Below are 22,053 nucleotides of genomic sequence, written 5' to 3'. Positions count from 1 at the left end.
ACAATGTTAAACCTTGTTGATGTTTCAGTGTGGTCTTTTATGGCATTAAATCTGCATTTTTATCTTAAAATGGTTCCACTACAACTTATTTTTTTATAACTTAACCTTTAATCTACAGCACGTCATGGCCTTACATTGATTGTATGCAGGAGCGGACTGGGTCTCAAAACCAGCCCAGGCATCCTTTAATGAGTGAGGTGATGAGGTTGACCTACTTGGCCCATTATTCATTGTAATTCTCTTAAAATTTGTGATGAATATGTGGCTCACTCCTTGCTATGATATAAACTCTATCTAAACTGTTGCCAAACTTAATCTATACAGTGTTGTTTAGACACAAATTAAAATTAGATGACATGCTTAGAAATAAAAATTTAATGAAAAATAAAAATTTTGTAGCACAGCTTACATGTTATTCAAGTACATGTGAAATCTCAATGTCATATCCAAGTGCCAGTACCCAAGTAGGCTAGCGGTTTACGCAGTTTGATGCTCTTAGCAGCCGCATCATCAACAATACTGTTAGTGTCAAGTTTGGGTAGGATACTTTACTCCACCAACATCAACATGAATACCTCAATATGTTCTTGCATCATTGTGCTTCTCAGGTGGCTTTTGATTCTCTTCAACACAGAGAATGATCTTTCACACTGCATTTGCAACACAGGGAGCGTTAGCAGTAGCTTGTAGGCAAGCCCAATGCTCTGGTAAGCATCAGTTAAGAGGTAGCATCTTGTAGCAGCAGAGAGGACAATCTTTAGAAAACTTGCAAGTTGACACAGTTGTCCCATCTTCTTCACGGTCACTGTCACAGTATGAGCATCTGCTATTGATTGTTTAAGTGTTGACAACTGCTGTCCAAAGCTTTGCAGTTCTGTTCATAGTTGTTTAGCAGTGACACCATCATCAAATCTGAACAAATGGCTATGCAGCTCTTTCTTAGCTTTCTTAGCTCTTAGCTTTGGAGCTTCACCAAAGTTCCTCAAGTGAAGAAGCGACAGATCAGCATAGAACGCAAATGTTGTTGATTTGTTAAAATGTCGCTCAATACCGCTCACAATAATGTCCTCTATCTGGTTGTACACTTGAATTTGATTTGTTCCGTGAATCAGAAGCTGATGTACCCTCATCTGTGCATTGTTCGCCATCCATGTGTTTTGGCCATATTTACTGTTTCACAGGAAGAGACGCTTCCATAACAAGATCTTCATCCAGATCCAGTTCATTCAGATGGTCTTTAACAGCTGCATCATGACAACATTGGACAGTGGTGATAATTTCCATAAAAAGACATCCTCTTGGGTCATTGAATTAACCAAACACTTTCTTCAAAGCAGCATCCTTGGCTCACCACCTGGTTTCTCTGATAGTTTGATAAGATTCCTGAAAGAATACTGCAATGACATTCAGTAGTGAGAATAGCGATGTGCTAGTCATCACAACACTTGTAGCTTCGGTCACAGCAAGATTTAATATATGTGCATGGCACCAAACATGGATCTGTATAGGAGCTTCTTTTGATAGCACAGTACTGAAGCCTTTGTAGCGCCCCTGCATGTTTGAGGCACCATCAGTTGAGTTTCCAACACAGTTCTTAAGGTCAAGCTTCAGTCCAAGCAGAACCTGATAAACAAGTTGCACAAAAGCTTTGCAAGTAGATTCCTTGAATTTCACCATACTCACCAATATTTCTTGGATAGTGCCCATGCTATCAACATATCTCACAACAACAGAGCACTGGTCTTGTGTTGATTTGTCTTTTCCATCTCAATCTCATGTTGCTTCTTGCTTTTGCTCTTTTGGACAACTTCAGAAAGATGATCGGATGTGCAGGAATCATACTTCCCAAGTAGTTATACAATTTCCAGAAATGTCCCATGGTCAATTTCCTCATTGTCAAGTCAGTATGCTGCTTCTTCATTAATTCCTCTGTTACTCAGCCCCCTTTTACCAATTAGTTTGACCACTTCTATGACTCTTTCCATTACTTGTTGTTTCTTTGTCACCTCATTTTGATGACTACATGTGAACAAGAGATAAACATTGGACTGTTTCCAAACTAGCAGAATGGTGTTGGAAAATGCTAAGCACACTGAACAATGAAGAGAATGGTTCTCTTTGTTGTATGACAACCACCATGTATTCGAACCATCTTTTTGCATAAAACACCTCTACACCACTTTGTTGTCAGTTTTTTGATAAGGGTGGTAGTTCCAAAACAGCGCACATTCTTCATATCTGCATGGCTTCTTAAAGTAGTTAATCGATGGGTATCCCTTCTGAGGCTCCTCTGCACATGCAGTACCTGTATTAGGCATGTCTGTATCAGCCGATTGAGCCAGTTCACCAGTTTCCACTAAACCCGTTGATGGTCTGGCTTCATCTGCTGATGCTCTGCTGATTGCTCATGAATGGCAGATACTGAATCCATTTCTTCATCCCCTTGCTTGCTTACTTCACCAGGCCCATCTGGCCTAGCCAGTATTAGTACCTTTGAACAGATCCACAGTGTTTCTGCACTTTGAAGCACTTTCTGCCAGTTTCTTTTTCTTTCCTTCCTGTTCTTTCTGAGCACCACCTTTTCTCCTCGTCTGTTTTGCTTCATCCGTATTTGGCAGCAGACGTTGAATGGTTGAAATGAACGACAATAATACGACGTCAAACGAGGATGAGGTCATGAGTGGGTGTTATCAGAACTTAATTTAATGCCATATAATTACGCATATAGGCGGTTATCTCTAAAGCAAACTAAGTTATTACACGTATGAAACAACTATTAAAGTCGATAATCAAATTAAAATAGATAATCAAACTGCTCATAAAACAATAGAATAATTATAACCGAGGTTATAATGATAACCTCACATTGCTGAAATGTTCCATTAACTTAAAAGATAAACTATAAATGTTCCGTCCTAATATCTGAAAAATTCCTGTGTTGTGCTTTATAGCTTTATTTCATCAGAGTAGTAATCAAAGCTGAAAACCACTAATTATCGCTCACGCAGATGACCAGAGAACAATAAAATGCATAATATATGATGTACAATAATTATTAGTACCGGAGAATTTAAATACTAGATATGAGATAAAATACATTGAAATAATGTATATACTACCCGAAATGTATCGAAACAGAAATCGGCAAAAGGCAGTTTTGGCCAAATTTTTCGCTGCAACATTATGTACTGACAACTAAACCAACTTGATGATGTAATACGGTACATTATTTAGGACTATATAAATCGCAGTACCGGACAGATAATATTTAGTAGTTTAGACTGTTTATTACGCTTTACCAAACTGAAATTACAAGACCTTCATTGCATCTTCGGTATGTGCATGTATTACGAACTATTCCTTTTTGACAGTATGTTGTTTTGGTAACTTTGGTAACGAAGAAGACATATTCCATGACAACCACGAATTATGAATTTGCAGTTTAATAGTTAGGTTAAGCCTCGATTTCATACAAATGTAGGCAACTGTGGATCGTAGGCTTCCGACAAAGGAGGTCTAGAGGTTCTGTGCCAACAGTGTCTAGTTGTCCAGCGTTCTTTTTTCATGTGTATTACAATATTTAAAAAACCCTATTCATTGGTTTTTTAATCTATGAATATAGCCGTCTAGATTTTAGTCAGTGTCTCAGTCCCAAATTCCGATTTTTCACGTTTAGGTGAATCATTGGGATACTCAAGAAAATGCAAGTGAATAATTTTTATTTTTGTGTTAGTCTTATTTATAAAATGTAACAAAAGTGTAATAAGGATTGCCCGAATGTCTAATGTCTACAGCAGTATTTAGTTAGACTTAAGTGTGAAAAACCTTGATATTTATGTCGTTCTTATTTTTTGCCGTGTTTTACTATAACCTAGCGTTTTGTTTTTTTTGGTTTTTTTTTTTTTTTTTTTTTTTTTTTGCCAGACTGCGGTTTGGTGGAGCCCCCTCCGATCAGATTATTGGAAGGAACCATTCTCTTGTAAATAAGGTTGTGCACCTGTCACATGGTCAAACCCCATTGTGAAAATTGTTTCGGAAACACGAAACGCAGTCTTGTTAGAACATCGGGATTACGTTACATATTCATTAGTTCATCGTACAAACAATGTTTAATTCGATGTTTAGACAATTAATGCTACTTTGTTTAAACGCCCTTGTGCTGAGAATGGCGGTATCACCCATATTCAGTAATGGCGTTGTCTAACGGTGTGTGGAGCCCGGCTTGTATGTCACATTGTTCAATGGTATGTTGAAGGACTCGATGTTGGTGGCGGAATCCTAAGTGCTATGAATGAAAATGGTGTGCACAGCATAGTGATGCGAATTAGTCATTTCCATCTAACTCATTACCTGGAGTGGGAAAATATTTTAGAGTTTAGTTCATTGATACAGCGTCAATTTTGGGACGAAAGAGAGAGGACGTAAGTGACCCTTTTGTTTTGAATATGGTGGCAGCAGTAGATGAGTTTAGCAATAGTTACTTCTGCTTTTGGAGTTTCTCTCATGTTTGTTCAGAAATAATACTGCAATCTTATGGATACGCAAACGGACCCAGTGTTTGTTGATGTAATTGGTATGTGGCTAGAACTGTCAGTTATCCAGGCTACGAACGCACACACTGTAGCCTGTAACACTTCAGCCTTTCAGCTTACCTCTATAATGTGTCGCAGTTTTGTGTTTTCTGCATGGAGTTAGAGTTCAAATGAGCAAGTGTCAAGTAGTGCAGACTGTACTTAGCCTATAGATTTTAACTAATTTTTAAATCATTATTCAAATTATCTTCTTTTTAAGCCATGTTATGCATTTGCTAAATGATGCACTTTTGAATTTCTGCATTCATCTGGTGAACGGCTGTTGAAACGTTGTTAATTATTGCTACTTATTTGGCTTTGTAATACAATAATTATTGTATGCTAATATTTGCCCTTTCATTGGTCGTCATGTTAAAAAAAATGCCATATCCAAATTCCAGTCTCTACGATGAACAGTGAGAGGTAATATTTGTCCTCGCAAAGTGAAACCCATTATAATATAAAACCTCATAAAGCCTAACGTTGGTTCACACAGCGAGACTGCGTTGTATCTGCGACATATATATTGACGAGGGCCTAGCTTGTATGTAAGCCAAACAGGTCTACATCATCTATGCTTTAAGTCGTAACAAAATATTACTTCGCGCGGTCTGCTGATTCTATTGACACAGTGATGTACATACAGTCTAGGCCGAAGAGAGGATACGGACACCTTCCCTCAGCATTTAGAAAGACGAGTGTTTATATTACAAACCCATGCCCATAGTTAGCGTGATAACACATGCTGTTCAAAGTAACCGCAACTGCCATTTGCTTAGTTCAGGAAGGAAGCTCTGTTACATCAGTGAGCAATCATTGAATTATGATGCACAAAATACATTTTTAAAAAAAGAAAATGCAAAAAAAATTAATTAAATAAATCCTGTGCTCACATAATCCCCATACTATTAGTGTATTGGAATGTTGCATCTGTTTGCAGAGAAATGTAAGAATGTACATTCAGATTTCAAATATTAAAAAAAAGTATTTATATATCTATCTATTTATTCTAGGGTAATATGACACCACCTAACAGAATGTGATATTTTCTCACAAATTAAGCCATTAAAGAATGCTTCTCCACATCTGATAGCAAGCATTCCCTCTGTCATCAAGGCCAAGATGCTGAAGACAGAGGCCTCGTCAGAGAGGACTACCCTGAGGAGTGCCTCCCCACACAGGAATGCCTACAGGGCAGAGTTCCAGGCTTTGAAGAAGGCCTTTGACCAGCCAAGGCAGGACAGGGACCCCAAAGTCAAGGATCCGGAGCAGGTCAGGCAGCCTCGGGGCCGGCAGTATGGTGCACACGTCAGCCGGATTAAGGACATGTTCATGCAGATGGGCACAGAGACCTCTGGTGCAGGCAAGGCGCGAGGCAGGGATGAGACCTCACCACAGAAGCTTACCAAGCCGACCAACTTCATCAACCGGGCGGATGGCTCGGTGATCAAGCTCCAGCCTGGTGAGAGGACCAGTGGTAGCCACAACTCCAAGTTCTCTGAGACGAGAAAGCTCTTTGAGCAGAGCACAAGAGACACGTCACAGTCTCCCGTATACTCCTATGGCAGAGACAAGAAGGGCTCACACGAGCACCTGGATGACTGGAGGGGGGCTCGCTCCAATCGGGGCAGCACTGACTCTTTAGACAGCCTCTGCTCCCGGACGGAGGCCTCATCACCCACGGTAAGTCAGCTTAGCGCCGTGTTTGAGAACTTGGACCAGCAGGGCACCAGCTCAACACTCCGGAGGGGCTATGGAGCATGCCGTGCGCTCTGCTCTCCAGACAGCACTCACCGGCATGGGGAGGCCAGTGAGGATGACACCAGCGCACGCCAGTCCCCATCAAGAGGCATGTACTGGACACGTGTCGGTAGCAAGCATGCCTTACCTGTGTCATCCTCCTCAGAAGACCTTTTCAGTCCCAGCCCTCTGTCTGAAGCAGCAGATCAGGCAAAGGCATCTGAGAAAAAGCCCCAGGAGAGGGGTGTCGTGGCGGCAGTGCCAGAGAGTCAGCATGTGGACGCTAGAACCACACTCACAGGCAGCACTCCAGAGCAGAAGCAAGAGGATGAGGAGTCTACAGGGGTTAGCTTAAACTCCGCTCAAATCAATGACTCCACATTCAGTGAATTACCACAGGAGGGTACCACAGCCATCAAAGAGCAGAAGGAAGAGGTGGAGCCTATCGAGGATGATGCCAGCTGGATTACAGGGGAGCAAAATGAGGAGCACGATGAGGAATATTGTGGCAATGAGACAGTTATTTTAAATGCAGATGGGGATGCTTCCTACCAGGGCTCGGTAGAGAGCTCCACTGACCTCCAGGATGATATGTATGGAGATGATGATGTTAGCTATGACCCTGGATCAGATGTCATTGAGATTCCTGGTCTTCCAGAAGAAGACAAGGAGCATATTCCTCAGCGGCGGAAAATACGATTCAGCACTGCCCCAATAACAGTATGTTTGTCCTTCCTCTTTACACTCTTGTCCCTATGTTGTTTCTTTGTTTACTTTAAATCCACATTTGAATAACATGTTCGACTTTTGTCTCGACTACAGTGTAAAAGCATGTGTAAGCATAGATATGTAGGTGAATCTATAAGCAAGTATTACTGGCTCTTGCTGAGTTCTGTTAAGTCACCATCTTGTGTGACCATCACACTGCAGTTTAGGTAATAAGCAAATGGCATCCTAGCCTGGTGTTTGGAAGGTCAGTTGTGTCTGCGGGGAAGTGTATATGCACTCACACATATGAACGAATGCATGCACGCACGCACACACACACACGCGCACACACGCGCACACACACACACACACACACACACACATGCACACATGCACCCAGCTGCTGCCATCACAGCTCATTCTTTTTCCTCACTTTGCTTTTCATGTTTTTTTTTAATCCATCCTCTCTGTTTTCTTCAGTGCTCTCTCCTGGTCATCTCACTGTTGTTCTAAATTATCTAGGCCTGATCTCACAGGAATGTGTGTGAATCCCATGTGTGCTTTATGCTTCAGTGGGAAGGATGAAGGTGGAAATTTTAGTCCGTCTGCCTGTTGCTGGAGGTTGCAGTGTTCTAGCACTTTAAGGGAGTTGCAGCATTGCATTTTCACTGTACCTTTTCCTGGGATATTAGTCAGAAGGATCAGTTTAGGAAGCTTTAGTGATCAATATGTTCAATTAAAACCTTATGGACCATTTGCACTGCCCTCAGCAGATCAATAAACTTTGATTTATCAATTTAAAAAGAACAGCTCACACAGTTGCAAATCAAGGCTGTTTTGTTTGAACTATTGATTGGATATGATCATTTTTGTCATCTCCACTACAATAACAGACCCCTGGGAATATGTTAACAGTTATCAGTGGTCTTCAGAGAAGTGGGGCTATATGAAGCAAATAAATATTCTTCCAATCGATTCCCTTTGTATGCTTAAAACATGGTTTATGTATTCCTCTCATTGGAGAAACTATGATGTTTGGTTGCTAATCCACTTCACACCAGCTGAAATCTCACGAAGAGATCATGTGTCAGGTTTGTCAGACTGAAAGGTCTGCTCCTCCTATTGCCATTTATTCCCTATGAAGTGTATCACATTCTTAGAGTTCTGTAAGCCCTTTACTACTCCCAGTTTAAATGTTCAGATTAGCTGCATATTTATAAGTGAAGTGTATAGGTTTATGCTGTTGCCCTAGACGATATTGTACTTTTGTATAATAAATGTTTGTTTTAACATTTGGATGGTTGAAGAGGATTGGAAGAACTCTTCAGATGTGAACATGTAAATACTGCTCTGCTCTATTTCAGTGGGTCTGTTTTATCCCACTCCTGTAAAAATTATTCATAGCCCAAAGGTTGTTGAAATGCAATTGTCCTCTTGAAGATAGGGAGTAAATAGAGAGTGTCAGCCCATTGTAAACTGGCATTCTGTAGCCTGGGTTAATAATAACAGTTGACTGGGCTGAATTGTTAAATGGCCCCTGGCTTCAGTTTATCAGACAAAGGCTGGACTTTGCTCATTAATCATATGGAATATTAAACTGTGCCAAGCCACCAGCTTGTTTTGCATATTCTGAACAAACAACAGTCTGTCTCCTGTTTGAACTTATGAAAGGGACAAAGTGGTGTGGTGAAATGTAGCCCCTCCCACCAGACTAACCCAACATGAGACAAGCTTGAGTCTGGGGTGAAGGGACAGAAAGTACATTTTGTGATCAATCTTTCTGACGTTTTTTTCACCGCACTTGTAATATTTATTAGTGCTTCATAAATCATTTCAGCATTAAAGCTTTTAAACAATAATTAATCTGGTGCTCTTGTAAGAGGCTGTGTTGAAGACCTGCTCTAGTGGCTGTGAGCTATAACAGCATTCTTGCAGATGCTTCCAACACTGAAGCAAAGACAAAACCTAATAATTACAGAGCGATAAAAAAAAAAAAAAAGACATTGTACTCATTATATCATCATCTCTTATGAATCATTATTTGTACTTGTCCTTACAGGTGTTTTTGTGTAAATTTTGATATTTATTATGCATGCATGTAATATATGTGTGTGTATTATTTATGCCCACGGGAAATCGGAGACGTTCAGTGGGAAGGTTAGTACTTACAGGCTGTACAGCTGACTGCTCTGCTCATATAGATCTGACTTTTTGTCCACAGGTTCCTCCTCTCACTGGCTGAACTTGATGGCAACCTGATGGTAATGATGGCAACTTGGTAGATGACAACAATAAGTCAATATTCCAGGAATTTTAGTTTAAAGGTTAAAACTGGGTTTTATTTGCCTTGGACATGCTTACTCAGAACGAGTTAAATGTGTGTATTGATAAGAGCTAATCACTGAGAAAAGAACATGAACATATAATATTCTTGTCTGGAAAATTATACTCTGGCTTGAATTGCAGATTTTGACTATAATTGTGAGATTCCTTCTCTTTGTAGGTGGTTTGGGGTTGCTGTAAAGTCAGATATTCACTTTTAATCTGCAACTGTAGCAGTTTTGCACACCTCCATACTGGACATTGAGAGAGAAGGGAAAGCACTGTTTCAGACTTGTTTCTGAAACTGTTTCAGACTTGTAGCTGCCTTTAACATCTAACTCAGCTTCTCAACAGATGCATGTTACAAGGGCATATAACCTCTGGCACCAGATGGAGCTCTACGAAAAAGACCTATGTTCTGCCTGAGCTCTTACTGCAAATGCATTACAGCATAGACCAGCAGTCTGTAGAGTTTTTATTTCCTTTGAGTTTAAAAGTGTCAGTATACCCAAGAGGAAACGCAGAGTAAACAAGTCAGTGTGATGGGCAAGGTGCCGGAAGCAGGATGCTCTTAATACACATGAGAGCTCTTTTATATTTGGGTGACATACATCAGAGCCTCGCAACTGATATGATTTACAGTACAAAAGTGCTGTGTGTGTGTGTGTGTGTGTGTGTGTGTGCACGTGTGCGCATGTATGTATGTCCTTGTTTGTCCTTTATAGTGTCCCCCTGTCATCTTGCTCTTTCTCTGTGCTCCCTAAATGCCATTTAGGGGTTGTAATGAAATCTTGCATTATATGAAATGTAGTCCCTTGTTGTGACTTCCTGATTCCCAAATCAAATTAAGTGGGTTAGAAAGACTGGAGAGCAAATGAACGAGTGCTGAAACTCAGCAGACGCATACTCTGGTCTCTCTGATCTGTCAGAGGCCTGCATAAACCTCATCAGGTTATACATTTCTGCACAGCCTGAACAGAAATACACAACTTTACCCAGAGCTTAAAAGGAGACTGAAGTCAATCATGGCAGTCTAATATTACAGTTCCTGATAGAGCAATCACTAATCTCCTGATTTTGTTCTGATTTTGAGTCACAGGATCCAAATTTTATTTGGTATGGTTAAGATTTTAATTAATTTTTAAAATAAAATACAGAACAAATGTTTCTCAGGAAAATGGTTATGGTTATGGAAGAGAAGTGGTTATAATAAAATAATAAAAATTATGCTATGAAGTATAGTATGTACAGGGTAAAAAAGACATTTTCACTCTGACCAAATGGGATCATTTTGTTTCTTATCAGCTCACCATGTAGTCTGTTGTGACCTTCTCACACACATTCCCATGCTTTCTGCTCTGCTCTTACTTTAAGAACTCACCTGCATCACTGAGTAAACAAAATGGATAGCTGTGTTAACCTGCAGTTTTCTGATCTTGGATGCAGAATATCAAACAGGATCTGCACTATTGACAACTGCACTATTGCTTTTGAGTTGTATCAAAGTTGCTGTAATGCAAATTCCATGCTTTCATATTTGTGAGTTGGTTCTGAGGCACTTGGGAAGATGGCCCAAACTCCACTGAACAAGGAGAATATGCAGTGTTGGGATTTAGTAAGGCCTGGGGTGTTAAATGGCACTACATAATCAGATGCTGCTTTCTATAATATCTTTCTCAGAGATGCAGACTTATTTTCTGAGTGTGCTAATTGCCATTTCAGAAATTAAATATCAACAATGTCTATGGCACATGCACTTACATTTTCTGAAACATTTTGTTGATCTTTTCATTTCAAATTGGAAATGTACCTGGCTCTATGTAATATTGTGCTCTTCTCGGGGTGAGCTAACACTCTGCTCCATGTTCAGCCTTTTTTAAAGAGGCCTTTGAGTCATGCATTTTGTGAGTTGTTGATATGCTTCTTCACTACAAATGTCAGTTAGGCTGGAAGTATGAGTGAGATGAATGCAGAGAAACCTATGGGAGGAAGTGTTTTCCCTCAAAAATGTGTGAGGGAGTTGTGCTACTTTTTGTAGAGTAACATTTGCTAGCACCAGGCGAGTATAAGCTTACATACTTTCAGAAGGATTGCTTGATGAGAGCAGCAGCAGAAATTGAGTAGGCCTCTAAAGAGCTAGGCTTCTCATTATGCAGTCACTGTTTGGCTCCTATAAGAGTATATGGCAAGCAGTAAAAGCTTGAGACCTTGACATAATTAAACAGAACAAGAGCTGTTGTGTTTGACTGTAATTTCCCCTAAGCAAAGTCCAGGCTCATAAAACCTGCGATTGGGGATTTTTTTTTTTCTTCCTTCCAAGGAAGGACTCACCAATTTTTCTTCTATAGTCCTGTTGCAGAGGTGCGCCTCTCTTTGTATATAAATAAAGACAGCAATATTCCTCAGTTTATTCGTATCAATGACACATGGGATCTTGTGGTGGCTTGAATTCTCAACAACTGGAGAAACCGAAGACAATGCTGGGTTGCTGGGGTAGAGAATATCCAGGCTGGCCATGTCAGGCACGACCACATCCCCTTTTGCTCCCCAGGTTCAGTGCCACTCCAAGAGGCAGCCATTGTTCTCCCTCTTCTCCCAGATTAGTTCAGGAAGGCGCTCTGTGCTGACACACTGTCCCGCATTGTCGTCCAGCAATGGCTGGATGCGCACCCATTCATGCTGAGGTCAGTTTAGCCCTGGTGAGTGACTTAAAATAAATCCTCAGTCAGCATATAACACTACAAAGGTTTCTATGTATTCTATACCATAGGTGCTGTTATTTCATGTGTTTTAGTCAAAAGCACACTTAAGGAAAACTATGAGTCTGCCGATTTTCAAATAGCTTCACTAGTCTTGATGGAATTGATGATTACATCTGGAAAGGGACAAGAACATGGCAAGGAGTCCTCTGCTCCCCTGTAGTGTAGCTGTGCAAATCTAATGCTTGCATTAAGCATTTGTGTCAGCTGAAGGTACACCATTCTGTTAGTTTCATGAATTAATGATAAACCAAGATCCTATGTTGATTGCATTGTGAGATGCCTCATCCCACACAGTCAGCTGAGAATGAGACATGAAAGAAATGGCTGTTCATCATTCCATGATTGCCTTGTTTAGACATGCACACAGAGGGGCCCTTTTGTTTTGCTAGTGGGGTGTTTCTTAGTTGGAGCTAAGGCCCCCATGCTAGTGCCTCAAGCAAAGGATTAAAGGGAAGTGCAGAATGAAGCTGCAGTTACAGTCAGCAGGTTGCTTCGAGGGAAGAGGTAAATGCAGTCTAGTTGCCCCAGTCAGGCATGCTGTAATGGATAGAAGAGCACTTACAGTGGTCCACTGGGGCACTGGAGCCTGGCTACTTCCTGAGTTCATGTGCAGAGAGCAGGTCTTCTCTAGCCTTATTGTTCTGCTGAAGAACACACAGAAGCTGACGCATCAAATGAGTCCCATCAAGTGCCCTGAACTGTTCAAGATATGGTCATCTTGGCCTTTTATTGCACACATTTACAGTCAGATGGGAGTGTGCTCTCTTACGGTGAGAAGTAAAAAGAACTGAATGAATGATTTTAATTTATTTAGTAGTTTGATTAAACCTTGAGTTGTTCATTTCCAGGGTTACACTTTTTGAATATCAGCATCATAGTCAGTATAAGCATAATTAATTTTGCTTATGTCCTGCAGACAAAGTGCTGTTTGTCAATCTGTGTCCAAGGCCTGTGCAGTAATTCCTGGCCCTAATTCCATACCCTTAAACAGTTTGTCATTTGCTTCCGGCATGAGTCAGCCTTAGTGTGCTGAGTTGTCTATGCAAGCATGCTGGTGGGTCTTGGTAATGCATGATGTGGTGCTTGGGTCTCAGCCCTGGAGAGGCTTTCATGTGGATGAGTGCCGAGTGAGGGCCCTGGCACCCTATGGGCCCTTGCTGCACTTTAAGACGATCAGTAGTGGTTGGCGGACATTGACACGAGTCACCTTGCTGCAGTTCCCCAACACCTCCTCCTCCTCTCCAACTTGCTGGTTGATCACCGGGCTGGGGTCATGCTGCAGGTGCAGGGGTGTACCTCTTGGTGTTCTGCATTGGCTGGATACCGATGGAAGAGTACAGGACAGTGCTCAGTGCAGAGACAGGCAGGCGGGGTGAGAGGAGAGAGGTGTGATGAGGGGAGTGGAGAGATGGATGGCAAAGCTGCGTTAGTGCGACATGCCCATGCAGATGAGCATCAGAGCTTCAGTCTCTGGACGCAGCGCGATAGAGTGCGATGTGCACCCGCAAGCAGCAAAATGTGAGTTGCTCACATAGCAGGGTTCCCTGTGAAGTTTTGTATAGCATGAAATTAAATATGCACATCAGCAGTGCTTCTTTAATGCCTTCCTCCCCAAGAGGCTGGCATTTACATAGCTTCAGCTTTTTATCCTTTATGTAGAACAGTGTAGCAGGCCCTTCTGCGCTGTAAGTAAAACTCCACTGATTGGCTTGTGATATGAGACCATTCTGTGAAAAGAAGGAGCAATGGTCAGAGTGATTTATGAGGGTAAGACAAATGCACTGTGCTGCGATTTGTTGGATATCAGTTAACAGCTGTATTGATCAGAGTGTTGGCAGGGGAGATGGAAAACTCAGATGCAGATGAATGATGACTGAGGAGGCAGATAGGAGAAGTTCCGCAAGTCACTGTGAGTCTGCGGTTTACTGAATCTGGTGCAGAGCTTCCAGACTAGGCCAGGCAGACAAGGGTTCTGTTCAGATGAACCAAGGCCAAGCCTAAGTCTCCTCAGAAAGTGCAGTTAGATGGCTTCAGTCATTGGAAAAAAGACAAAGCACAGACTTAGGAAAAACATGGAATACGTTCGTTTGGGTACTTTGGCACTTGCAATGTTTACAAAGTCCACTTCACAATGCAGGGCAGTTACAAGTTGAATGCTAGTTTTACATTTTGGAAAATAGAGATATAGATTTGCAAGATAATTGCAGGATAAGATCTTTAATTTCTGAGTAAAATGAGAACCAAAATGTGATCCTTATATTATGAAAACACACTGACCTGCTAACAGCTGCTTTATTGATAAATCAATAAAAGCGGTCAATGGCCACAAGGGATCTATGCATCATGTGTTCCATCAGGGTGAGGCACTGTGCTGGATCCACTATGACCAGTGCATTCTCCAGACCCGCAGAGCAGACCTCACCTCCAAACTCTCTGTGGATCTGGCAGGCCTGCGATGCTCTGATGGTTGCCACGTTGCACTGCCAGACTGCAGTCTCTGAACTGTAGTGCCATTTTTAGTTGGCTGTGAGCTTGGTGAATGTAGGTGGACAAGCCCAGGAGAGCATAGGGAAATGTAGTTAATGACATGTGGAAGTTTCTGGCACTATTCCTATAACAGGAGAACTCGTCAGCGCAGGCAATGTGAGAATGACATTTGAACACAACTTCAGAAGAGCACTGTGTGTGTGTGTGTGTGTGTGTGTGTGTGTGTGTGTGTGTGTGTGTGTGTGTGTGTGTGTGTGTGTGTGAGGGGGGGGGGGGGGGGGGGAAAGACCCTGCAGGGACGGATAAGCTTACTTTCTATCCCTCCCTTGCTCATACACAATCTTCTAATGCCCCTCTCTGTCCTTTACCCTGTCTGCATCTGCAGCTCTTTTGCACACTTTGGGTGAAGACCCTGTGTCTTCATTGGTGATGACTTTAAAGCCTTGAAGAATAATAAGGTCAGGTCGGAGGCGTATTGTCATTCGTAAAAATAATTAAACAAACTAACCCTGCCTTTGCTTAGACATCATTGGTGATACTGCAGCTGGTCTCTTCAAGGTTGTGCACTTTTACGACTTTGCACCCACCTCACCTGTCTGCCCCTCCGCCTTTTGCTCCAACCAGCAGCATGTTGTGTAGCTGAGGCCAAACTCTGAGGGAGGCTAAAGCGGAAGAGCAGGCTCATGCGCATTGTAAGGGCCAGCCCATTCTTCACCAGAGGGGTGCTCAATAATGCATGGCTGTTGATCAGGCTGCATTATTGATGATGTGAAGTTCACAGTGACACTTCCCCACTATCGCATCGCCCACACGCAGTGCTGGCCCTCCAGTGCACATTTCTGTTCCATCCACCTTCGCACCATCCCCACACCTATGTTTTTAGAGCGCGCCCTCTTGAACAGGCACTCTGCCATGGTTGCTTTATTTATTTGTAATGAGCGTACGTCTAGCATACCAGCCTAATTCGTTAGCTCCACCGATTAGGTAGCGGAGACTCCATTATAATTTCTCAGAATTTTAACGGAGCCAATGATTACCACAGCGACTGCAGGCCTGGCCATGTCAAGGGGAATGTGACACCCTAAACTGCTGATTTGTGATAAGCAGAAACTCGTGTACCTCCATCGGCTACAGGCAAATATTGCCCTTTTAACACAGATTTCATGGCCTTGCTTATAGTAGTCACAGTAAAGATGTGGTAGTAAAGAATCTTCTCCTACATGGTGCCACTTCCACCTAGCTGAGTGGGATAAGGGCCAGGTGAGGGTGAAGCTGACGTGCTGTGTGTTGGCATGTGGGTGGGGTCAGGCTGAGGAGTTGTGAGTGGGCATGGCTACATTCCCTGACACGCTCATTCACACACCACTAGTGTGCCTCAGACAGAGTGGAAAGTGCCTGTTGTTGTTTTAGAATATAAACAATGTTACAGGGCCTCATCTGGTGCACAAATCAACATTGACATCCCCCTCCCCCCTCATTAATAATAATCCCTCTCCTCCACCAATCATATTTAGTGTATTTAGCACATTTGAGGCAGACTGCTATTGAAGATATAGCATCACTTTTATGGGCTGCTCCATGCATCTGAGAACTTCAACATCTACTAGCCTTCAGTGATTCACAACAGTAACCAACTGTAAATGTTCTTAGTATGACCACTGTAGTGAGAGAAGCTTTGGTTGTTTCTCTGTCCAGGTATTTAATACCTACTCAAATGAGGACTATGACCGCAGGAACGAGGAGGTGGATCCGGTGGCGTCCTCAGCGGAGTATGAATTGGAGAAGAGGGTGGAGAAATTGGAGCTTTTCCCAGTGGAGCTGGAAAAGGGTGAATTTACTCTACAACTGAACTCTTTATGACCATAGGTTAACTGAGAATATTAGCATACATGTGTAACTAACTGATTATATTCTCTGCTGTGTAAGGGATTATCATTAAAGCTTCAGTCAAAAAAACCTCCAGTATTACGATTATGAAAAACAGCTCTAAACTCACTATCAATGAGTGTGCTAAAAGTCATAAGGTCTCATCATACTGTTGTCCTTTCAAAGCCCCTCTGGGTGTCAGAGTAGTTCCACATAGCGGCTTAAACTAGTAATAAACTAGCTGGAATAAACCATGCATAATTCACTGAAATATCCGTCAGCCCTTACATGCCTCCAGCCTTTCCTGGCTGAGCTCCCCGGTCGAGTCGTAGTTTCTGCTTCATTTAAAACTATCCACATCTGCTGTAAATGAAGTGTAAATGGTGAGATGTGTTAATCTCCTCTTTGCTCTCCACGCAGATGATGATGGCCTTGGCATCAGTATTATTGGAATGGGAGTGGGAGCTGATGCAGGCCTGGAGAAACTAGGCATCTTCGTCAAGACTGTTATCGAAGGTGGAGCAGCGGCGAGAGATGGAAGGTAAGGAGAGCAGGGGTAAGGGTAGGGTGAGGACTGCAGAGAGAGGAGGAGAGGAAGAAGGGCTGAGAGATAGAAGTAGGAAGGGCTTCACACTCCTGCTGTACTCTACCCTTTCTCAGACAATTTCCATGTAAGGGTGTCAGATTTAAGATTGGCTCAGGTGACTGAAATGTGAGGAAAGGCTTTGGGATTGCGCCGTCTGCAGCTCAGGAGTCCGGCTCTTCTGGGGAAGAGGACCAGGTAAAGAACATGTGAGGTGGGGGGAGAGCCCATGGCTGGCAGCTGGCTACCTACATGTCAGTGCTGCCCTCATCAGCCTGGCTAACTTTGAGTGCCTTCAGCAGAATTAACCAATGGATAAGGAGCTTGCTGCAGGTGAATATTAATGGAACTGGGATCAGTTCCAGCTGCGTGAGAACATGTGGGAGGTATTAGTGTTCTGGAGACATCTTATTAGTGTTAGTGTTCTGGAGAGATCACTGTTCATGGAGCTCCATTTCAGAAAGAGTATCTGCCTGGGCTGTCTGTATCTTGTGTTGCATGCCTACCTGCAGCAGGTTACCTGGAGCCAGGGTGTGGGGGGGTGTGGGTGGGGGGCTGCTCTTGGCAATCCCTCATCTTGTGATTGGGAGGCTTGACTACAGGTGGGGCAGTGGGCAGGAAGCATTTAAGCGCCTGAATGTAATTTTCTCCACCATTTGGTAGGTACAGCTGTGTGACTGGGGTGATCTGCGTTTCCTACTTCACTGCAGATGATTTGTGCTGCTCATATTAATGCAAAGTGACGGGACACGTTTGAAGGTCGAGTTGTTTTGCATGAACACGTTAAGATTCCAGCTGGCGAGCCCTCTCCCACCTGCTTGTCTTCATAACAGAGTAGACTTGCCAGCAGCTTGATGGCCAGAAGGGTGCTGGGGGTCAAATCCCTGTTTAATAAAAAAGCAAGAAGTTACAGAGCACAGCATTTAAAGAGAAGGCAACCAAAGGTTGAATGCAGCAGTAGACAATTTACACAAGACCCATATAGCTGTGAAGGGGCTTCTTAGCGAGAGGTGATGGGGTGACCTCGTTTCACAGGCATAGGAGCAGTGACCCTGTTTCAAATGCGTAGGGGCAGGGTATGACACTGTTTCACAGGTATAGGGCCAATGACCCTGTTTGACAGGTATTGGGGCAGTGACCCTGTTTCACAGGCATTGGGGCAGGAAGGTGACCCTGTTTCATTGGCCTTGGGGCAGGGGGTGACCCTGTTTCAGCATTCCACAGAATAGTCCAGCTAGTCCTTAGCTATGATTGTGATCTATTACCATCAGCCAACATGTTTAGAGGCTTAAGAGCAAAACAGAAGTTACTTTCTTCCTAAGGAGTCTTGGTTTTCCTTAATAATGTTCTTTAAAAACTGTGTCTTTCTCTTCTTTACTCTTGTTACTCAGGATCAAGGTGAATGATCAGATAGTGGAAGTGGATGGCACCAGTCTGGTGGGTGTGACCCAGAGCTTTGCTGCTTCTGTGTTGAGGAATACACAGGGAGTGGTCAAGTAAGACTTTAAGACACAAATTGGAACATTCCAAGGTGTAAGGACTCTGGTGATTTATATCTCACACATACACACACACACACACACACACACACAGACAAATTAAGGAGCTCACACATAACCAGTTAGAGGTAAAGGCTGACCTTTTCTGCTAGTGTCCAGTCAGCCTGACCTGTGTGAGAAATCCTGACCTCAAATCACTGTAATAACACAGTAGTCTCTCTGTGTCATTGTTTCTATTGTGAAAAGCACCATGTGCTGGCTCTTTCCTAGCCCCCAGCTTGTGTGAGGAACACACAGTTCCCACTAGCATACTGAAAATGCCCTTCAGATATGGAGGGACAGAGCAGATCTTTGTGTCAGTCTACCAGTCAGCAGCAGGACTTCACACTGAGAGGGAACGAGCTCTTCATAAACAATAGCACAGCCCAGCATGTTGAAGCGATTTCGTCTTGAATGGAAGCTGTTTGCGGTCCACTCTCTTTTTAATTACCTCACTGCCTTAGCTGCACCAACTACCTCCAACATGACCAAAAAAGCCCCAGCTGGGGCAAATTTAACAGGAGCCTCTGTTCTGCCCCACTTCTCACACTCAGAAATAAACGCTTGATGAGTAATAATACATCAGGAGGAATGCCTCAGAAGTGTTTACAGATGTGTCTACCCCAGTGCTAGAAGTGTTCATTTAGTAATTATTGATTTCTGTGTCCAGGACCCTCCCACAAAGCACCCAGAATGTTCTTTTCTGTCTCTTTTCTTTCTCAAATTCATGTTCTCCTTTTGTAAATCCTTCCTGTATATTGAGCATGTTGCCAAATGGCCCAGATTTTCCCGCCGTGCTATATTTAGCCTATGAATTAATCCAGGTCTCAAACCACATCTTCTTCTGTAACCACTCAACTGGCTGACCTCTAAATTGAGAGTGATTGGTTGGTTGGTGAATCAACGCTTGCAACTGCATGGAGCGGGTGGACAGGGGGACTAGTGGGTAGATGAGGTGATGTGGGCAGCAGTGAGGGCCCCCTGCCAGGCAGGGTTTTCCAGGTCAGCTCCTCCGCAGCACCAGGGAGCCACCCGGGTACTGCCTGCACCACCTCCCAAGGTTGGGAAGCACAGAGCAATTATGGCTCCCTGTGCCCTGCAAATAACACCCTCTTGCTGGGTGACCTCCATAAGCCCTGCTCACAGACAGAACTCCACTATAGAGAAATGAGCATAGATAATATTCTCAGAAGCTTGTCTGGTTTAGCAATGTGAAGATACTATAAAGCTGCAGTCATGAGAATATTTGATCATTGTCTCCCCAGTACCTGACATCACAAGCAGATTTTCTCTATAAGAAATTTATAAGAAAGACCTATGACTTTACCCATATTTTTGTTATATCTTTTTGAAAAAGAACATGAAAATCCAGTTTCAGAAGCAATGTTTTGATAATTTAAGATTTTTGCCATGTTGGTTTACTCCACATGTGTTAGCAGAAGAAAAGCATTCTGTGATTCCTACTGTCACTGTAGGCCACACACACGTTGTGTTTTTGGGGAACGGTGAAGGTGCCATAGGTCTTAAAATTCCCTGTGTTTGCTACACAATGACAGTTTGCTTGTAGAAAACCACCCCAAGTAAGTAAGTTTTATACTTTCCCTAATGGCATGTTATAGGCTAGTCAGTAATGCTATATAAGACCAAATCTTCATGACAATTGTCAGTTTGTGCCAAACTTCATTTTGCATTAATTAGCCAAGAACAGGGAATCTGGCATAACAGACCTGACTGACCAACCTACAGTGTTCATCTTTTAACTATTTAAACTCATAACAACTTCGGTTTAGTTTAGCCCATGTTGTTTATATTTTTTGTCCATGTGACTTTAATCACAGGGATTATTTTTGCTTGTTTCCTTAGGAGTGGCATTATTTTTATGTGTTCCCCAAGTTTATGTTGTGAGATTTATATTGTTATAGGTATTTATATTGTTATAGAATTTATAAATTAATTCTAGATTGATGCCTCTCTTTATTATGAGCATTATGTATATATAATTTGTCAATTTTAAAATGGAATGAAATACAGTTGGTTTATTTTTAGTAAGAACATTTGCTGTGTTTCATCCTACATCATTTTAAAACCCCTGTGAAGTTGGACATACAGTTTAATTTTCATGGGAAATACTCATTTGCTGCCTTGCTCTTAGAGCTTGGCATCTTTCCATGAGTCTGGAAATACCTGCTGCATAGCAAAAACAAGTAAATGCTGACACACAAAAAGGCATTAAATGTAAATATCTCTGAGAAGAAGCTCCACATTTATCCGTTAAACCTGGGAGAGCTACCTTACCATTAAGGAGTTCCTGTTTTAATGGAACCCTGTGGTTAATTGTAGTCCTAATGCTGACCACTCACCTCTAATACTGATACTAATGTTTGTGTCTAAAATGTCTCCCCTGTGTCCTTTTTAAAAGGAGTTGTCATACTGAGGATTAGAACATATTCTACACACACAAGAGTGCACACACACACACACACGCACACATACGCACACACACAGGCAGAACAACATCCCTACCTCAGCAATAATTTCTTCCTAGCTGTGCATTGTTTCTGCCTTTGCCAGATCGGCTTTCTAAGATCTTAGCCTGTTGATTGGTTGCATTTGCCTTGTGAAGGTTTGTGATTGGCCGAGAGCGTCCGGGGCAGGAGAGTGAGGTGGCTCAGCTGATCAGCCAGACCCTGGAGCAGGAGAGGCATCAGAGAGAGATGCTGGAGCAGCAGTATGCTCAATATGATGCTGACGACGATGAGGTAAGGCCCCAGAGTAGCTCCCACTGTAGGTGCTTCTGTGTCCCATGAACCTGTCTCCCATGTCCCTAAGCAAGCTGAGGCCTGCCTGCACTTGCAGTAACTAGTCAAGGACACTTTACAATAGGACAGAGCCAGTTACAGGTGCTGTTTGAAGGCACTAAAAGCCCAAACTTGTTACAACCTGTTATCACCTCTCAAAACAATGTGTAACAGGATAAAACACATATCATAATCTTTGTCAGAATTCAGACATGCTGCAGTTTGTTGAAGTATGTTAGAACCAGATACAATTAGGTTTTTAATGTAATGGCAGGATAGGGTGCCTGCCATTAGGTTGTGACTGTTAAAACATTAAACCTAGCTCAGGTAAATGTATATATGAATTTGGATATAAATATGTGGTTGCCTGGAACCCTCTGTTGCTTTTATTAAGCATGTAGGGTAGCCATGATATAGCTGAATAGTCACCCACTACACTTGGTGAATCTTGAGCTACATGGACTTGCTGCGTTTCTCACCATTGAGTGGCTAGGCTCCATTGCTCATTAGCAGTTGAGGAAGCTGCCACTTGTCCAAGACAAAAGGGCAGCAGCCTGCTATCCTGTCCGTCGGTGTCCTCCCTCTTTCCAGGAGTTGTTTTCATGCATTAGATCCAGGCACATTTCCATAATATGCAGTGGGTTGCCATGGCATTGCGATTCTATATCAGCTTGGATG

The 22,053-nt window shown here is 42.6% G+C and overlaps 1 protein-coding gene across 11 annotated transcripts in view; it reads left to right on the top strand.

Annotated features, from left to right (window-relative positions):
• ppp1r9a (protein phosphatase 1, regulatory subunit 9A) overlaps nucleotides 1–22,053 on the top strand; it is a 38,287-nt gene that overhangs the window by 2,204 nt on the left and 14,030 nt on the right. For 5 of the 11 annotated variants that reach the window (XM_081701421.1, XM_081701381.1, XM_081701427.1 and 2 more), the window contains exons 1-5: nucleotides 5,634–7,031; nucleotides 16,286–16,418; nucleotides 16,877–16,997; nucleotides 18,431–18,535; nucleotides 21,201–21,336. In XM_081701421.1, the coding sequence (XP_081557547.1) occupies nucleotides 5,694–7,031; nucleotides 16,286–16,418; nucleotides 16,877–16,997; nucleotides 18,431–18,535; nucleotides 21,201–21,336 (1,833 nt within the window). In that variant the 5' untranslated portion in view covers nucleotides 5,634–5,693. Of the gene's footprint in view, nucleotides 1–4,234; nucleotides 4,422–5,584; nucleotides 7,032–16,285; nucleotides 16,419–16,876; nucleotides 16,998–18,430; nucleotides 18,536–21,200; nucleotides 21,337–22,053 lie in introns of those variants that run through there. The other 6 variants (XM_027012069.3, XM_027012070.3, XM_081701407.1 and 3 more) reach the window with 6 other exon arrangements.

This window comes from Electrophorus electricus, chromosome 2, assembly GCF_041902795.1.
Source record: "Electrophorus electricus isolate QZ-2024a chromosome 2, ASM4190279v1, whole genome shotgun sequence".
Lineage (NCBI taxonomy): Eukaryota > Metazoa > Chordata > Actinopteri > Gymnotiformes > Gymnotidae > Electrophorus > Electrophorus electricus.
Note: the sequence above shows the minus strand (reverse complement) of the source record. Positions and strands in the feature narration are given on the sequence as shown.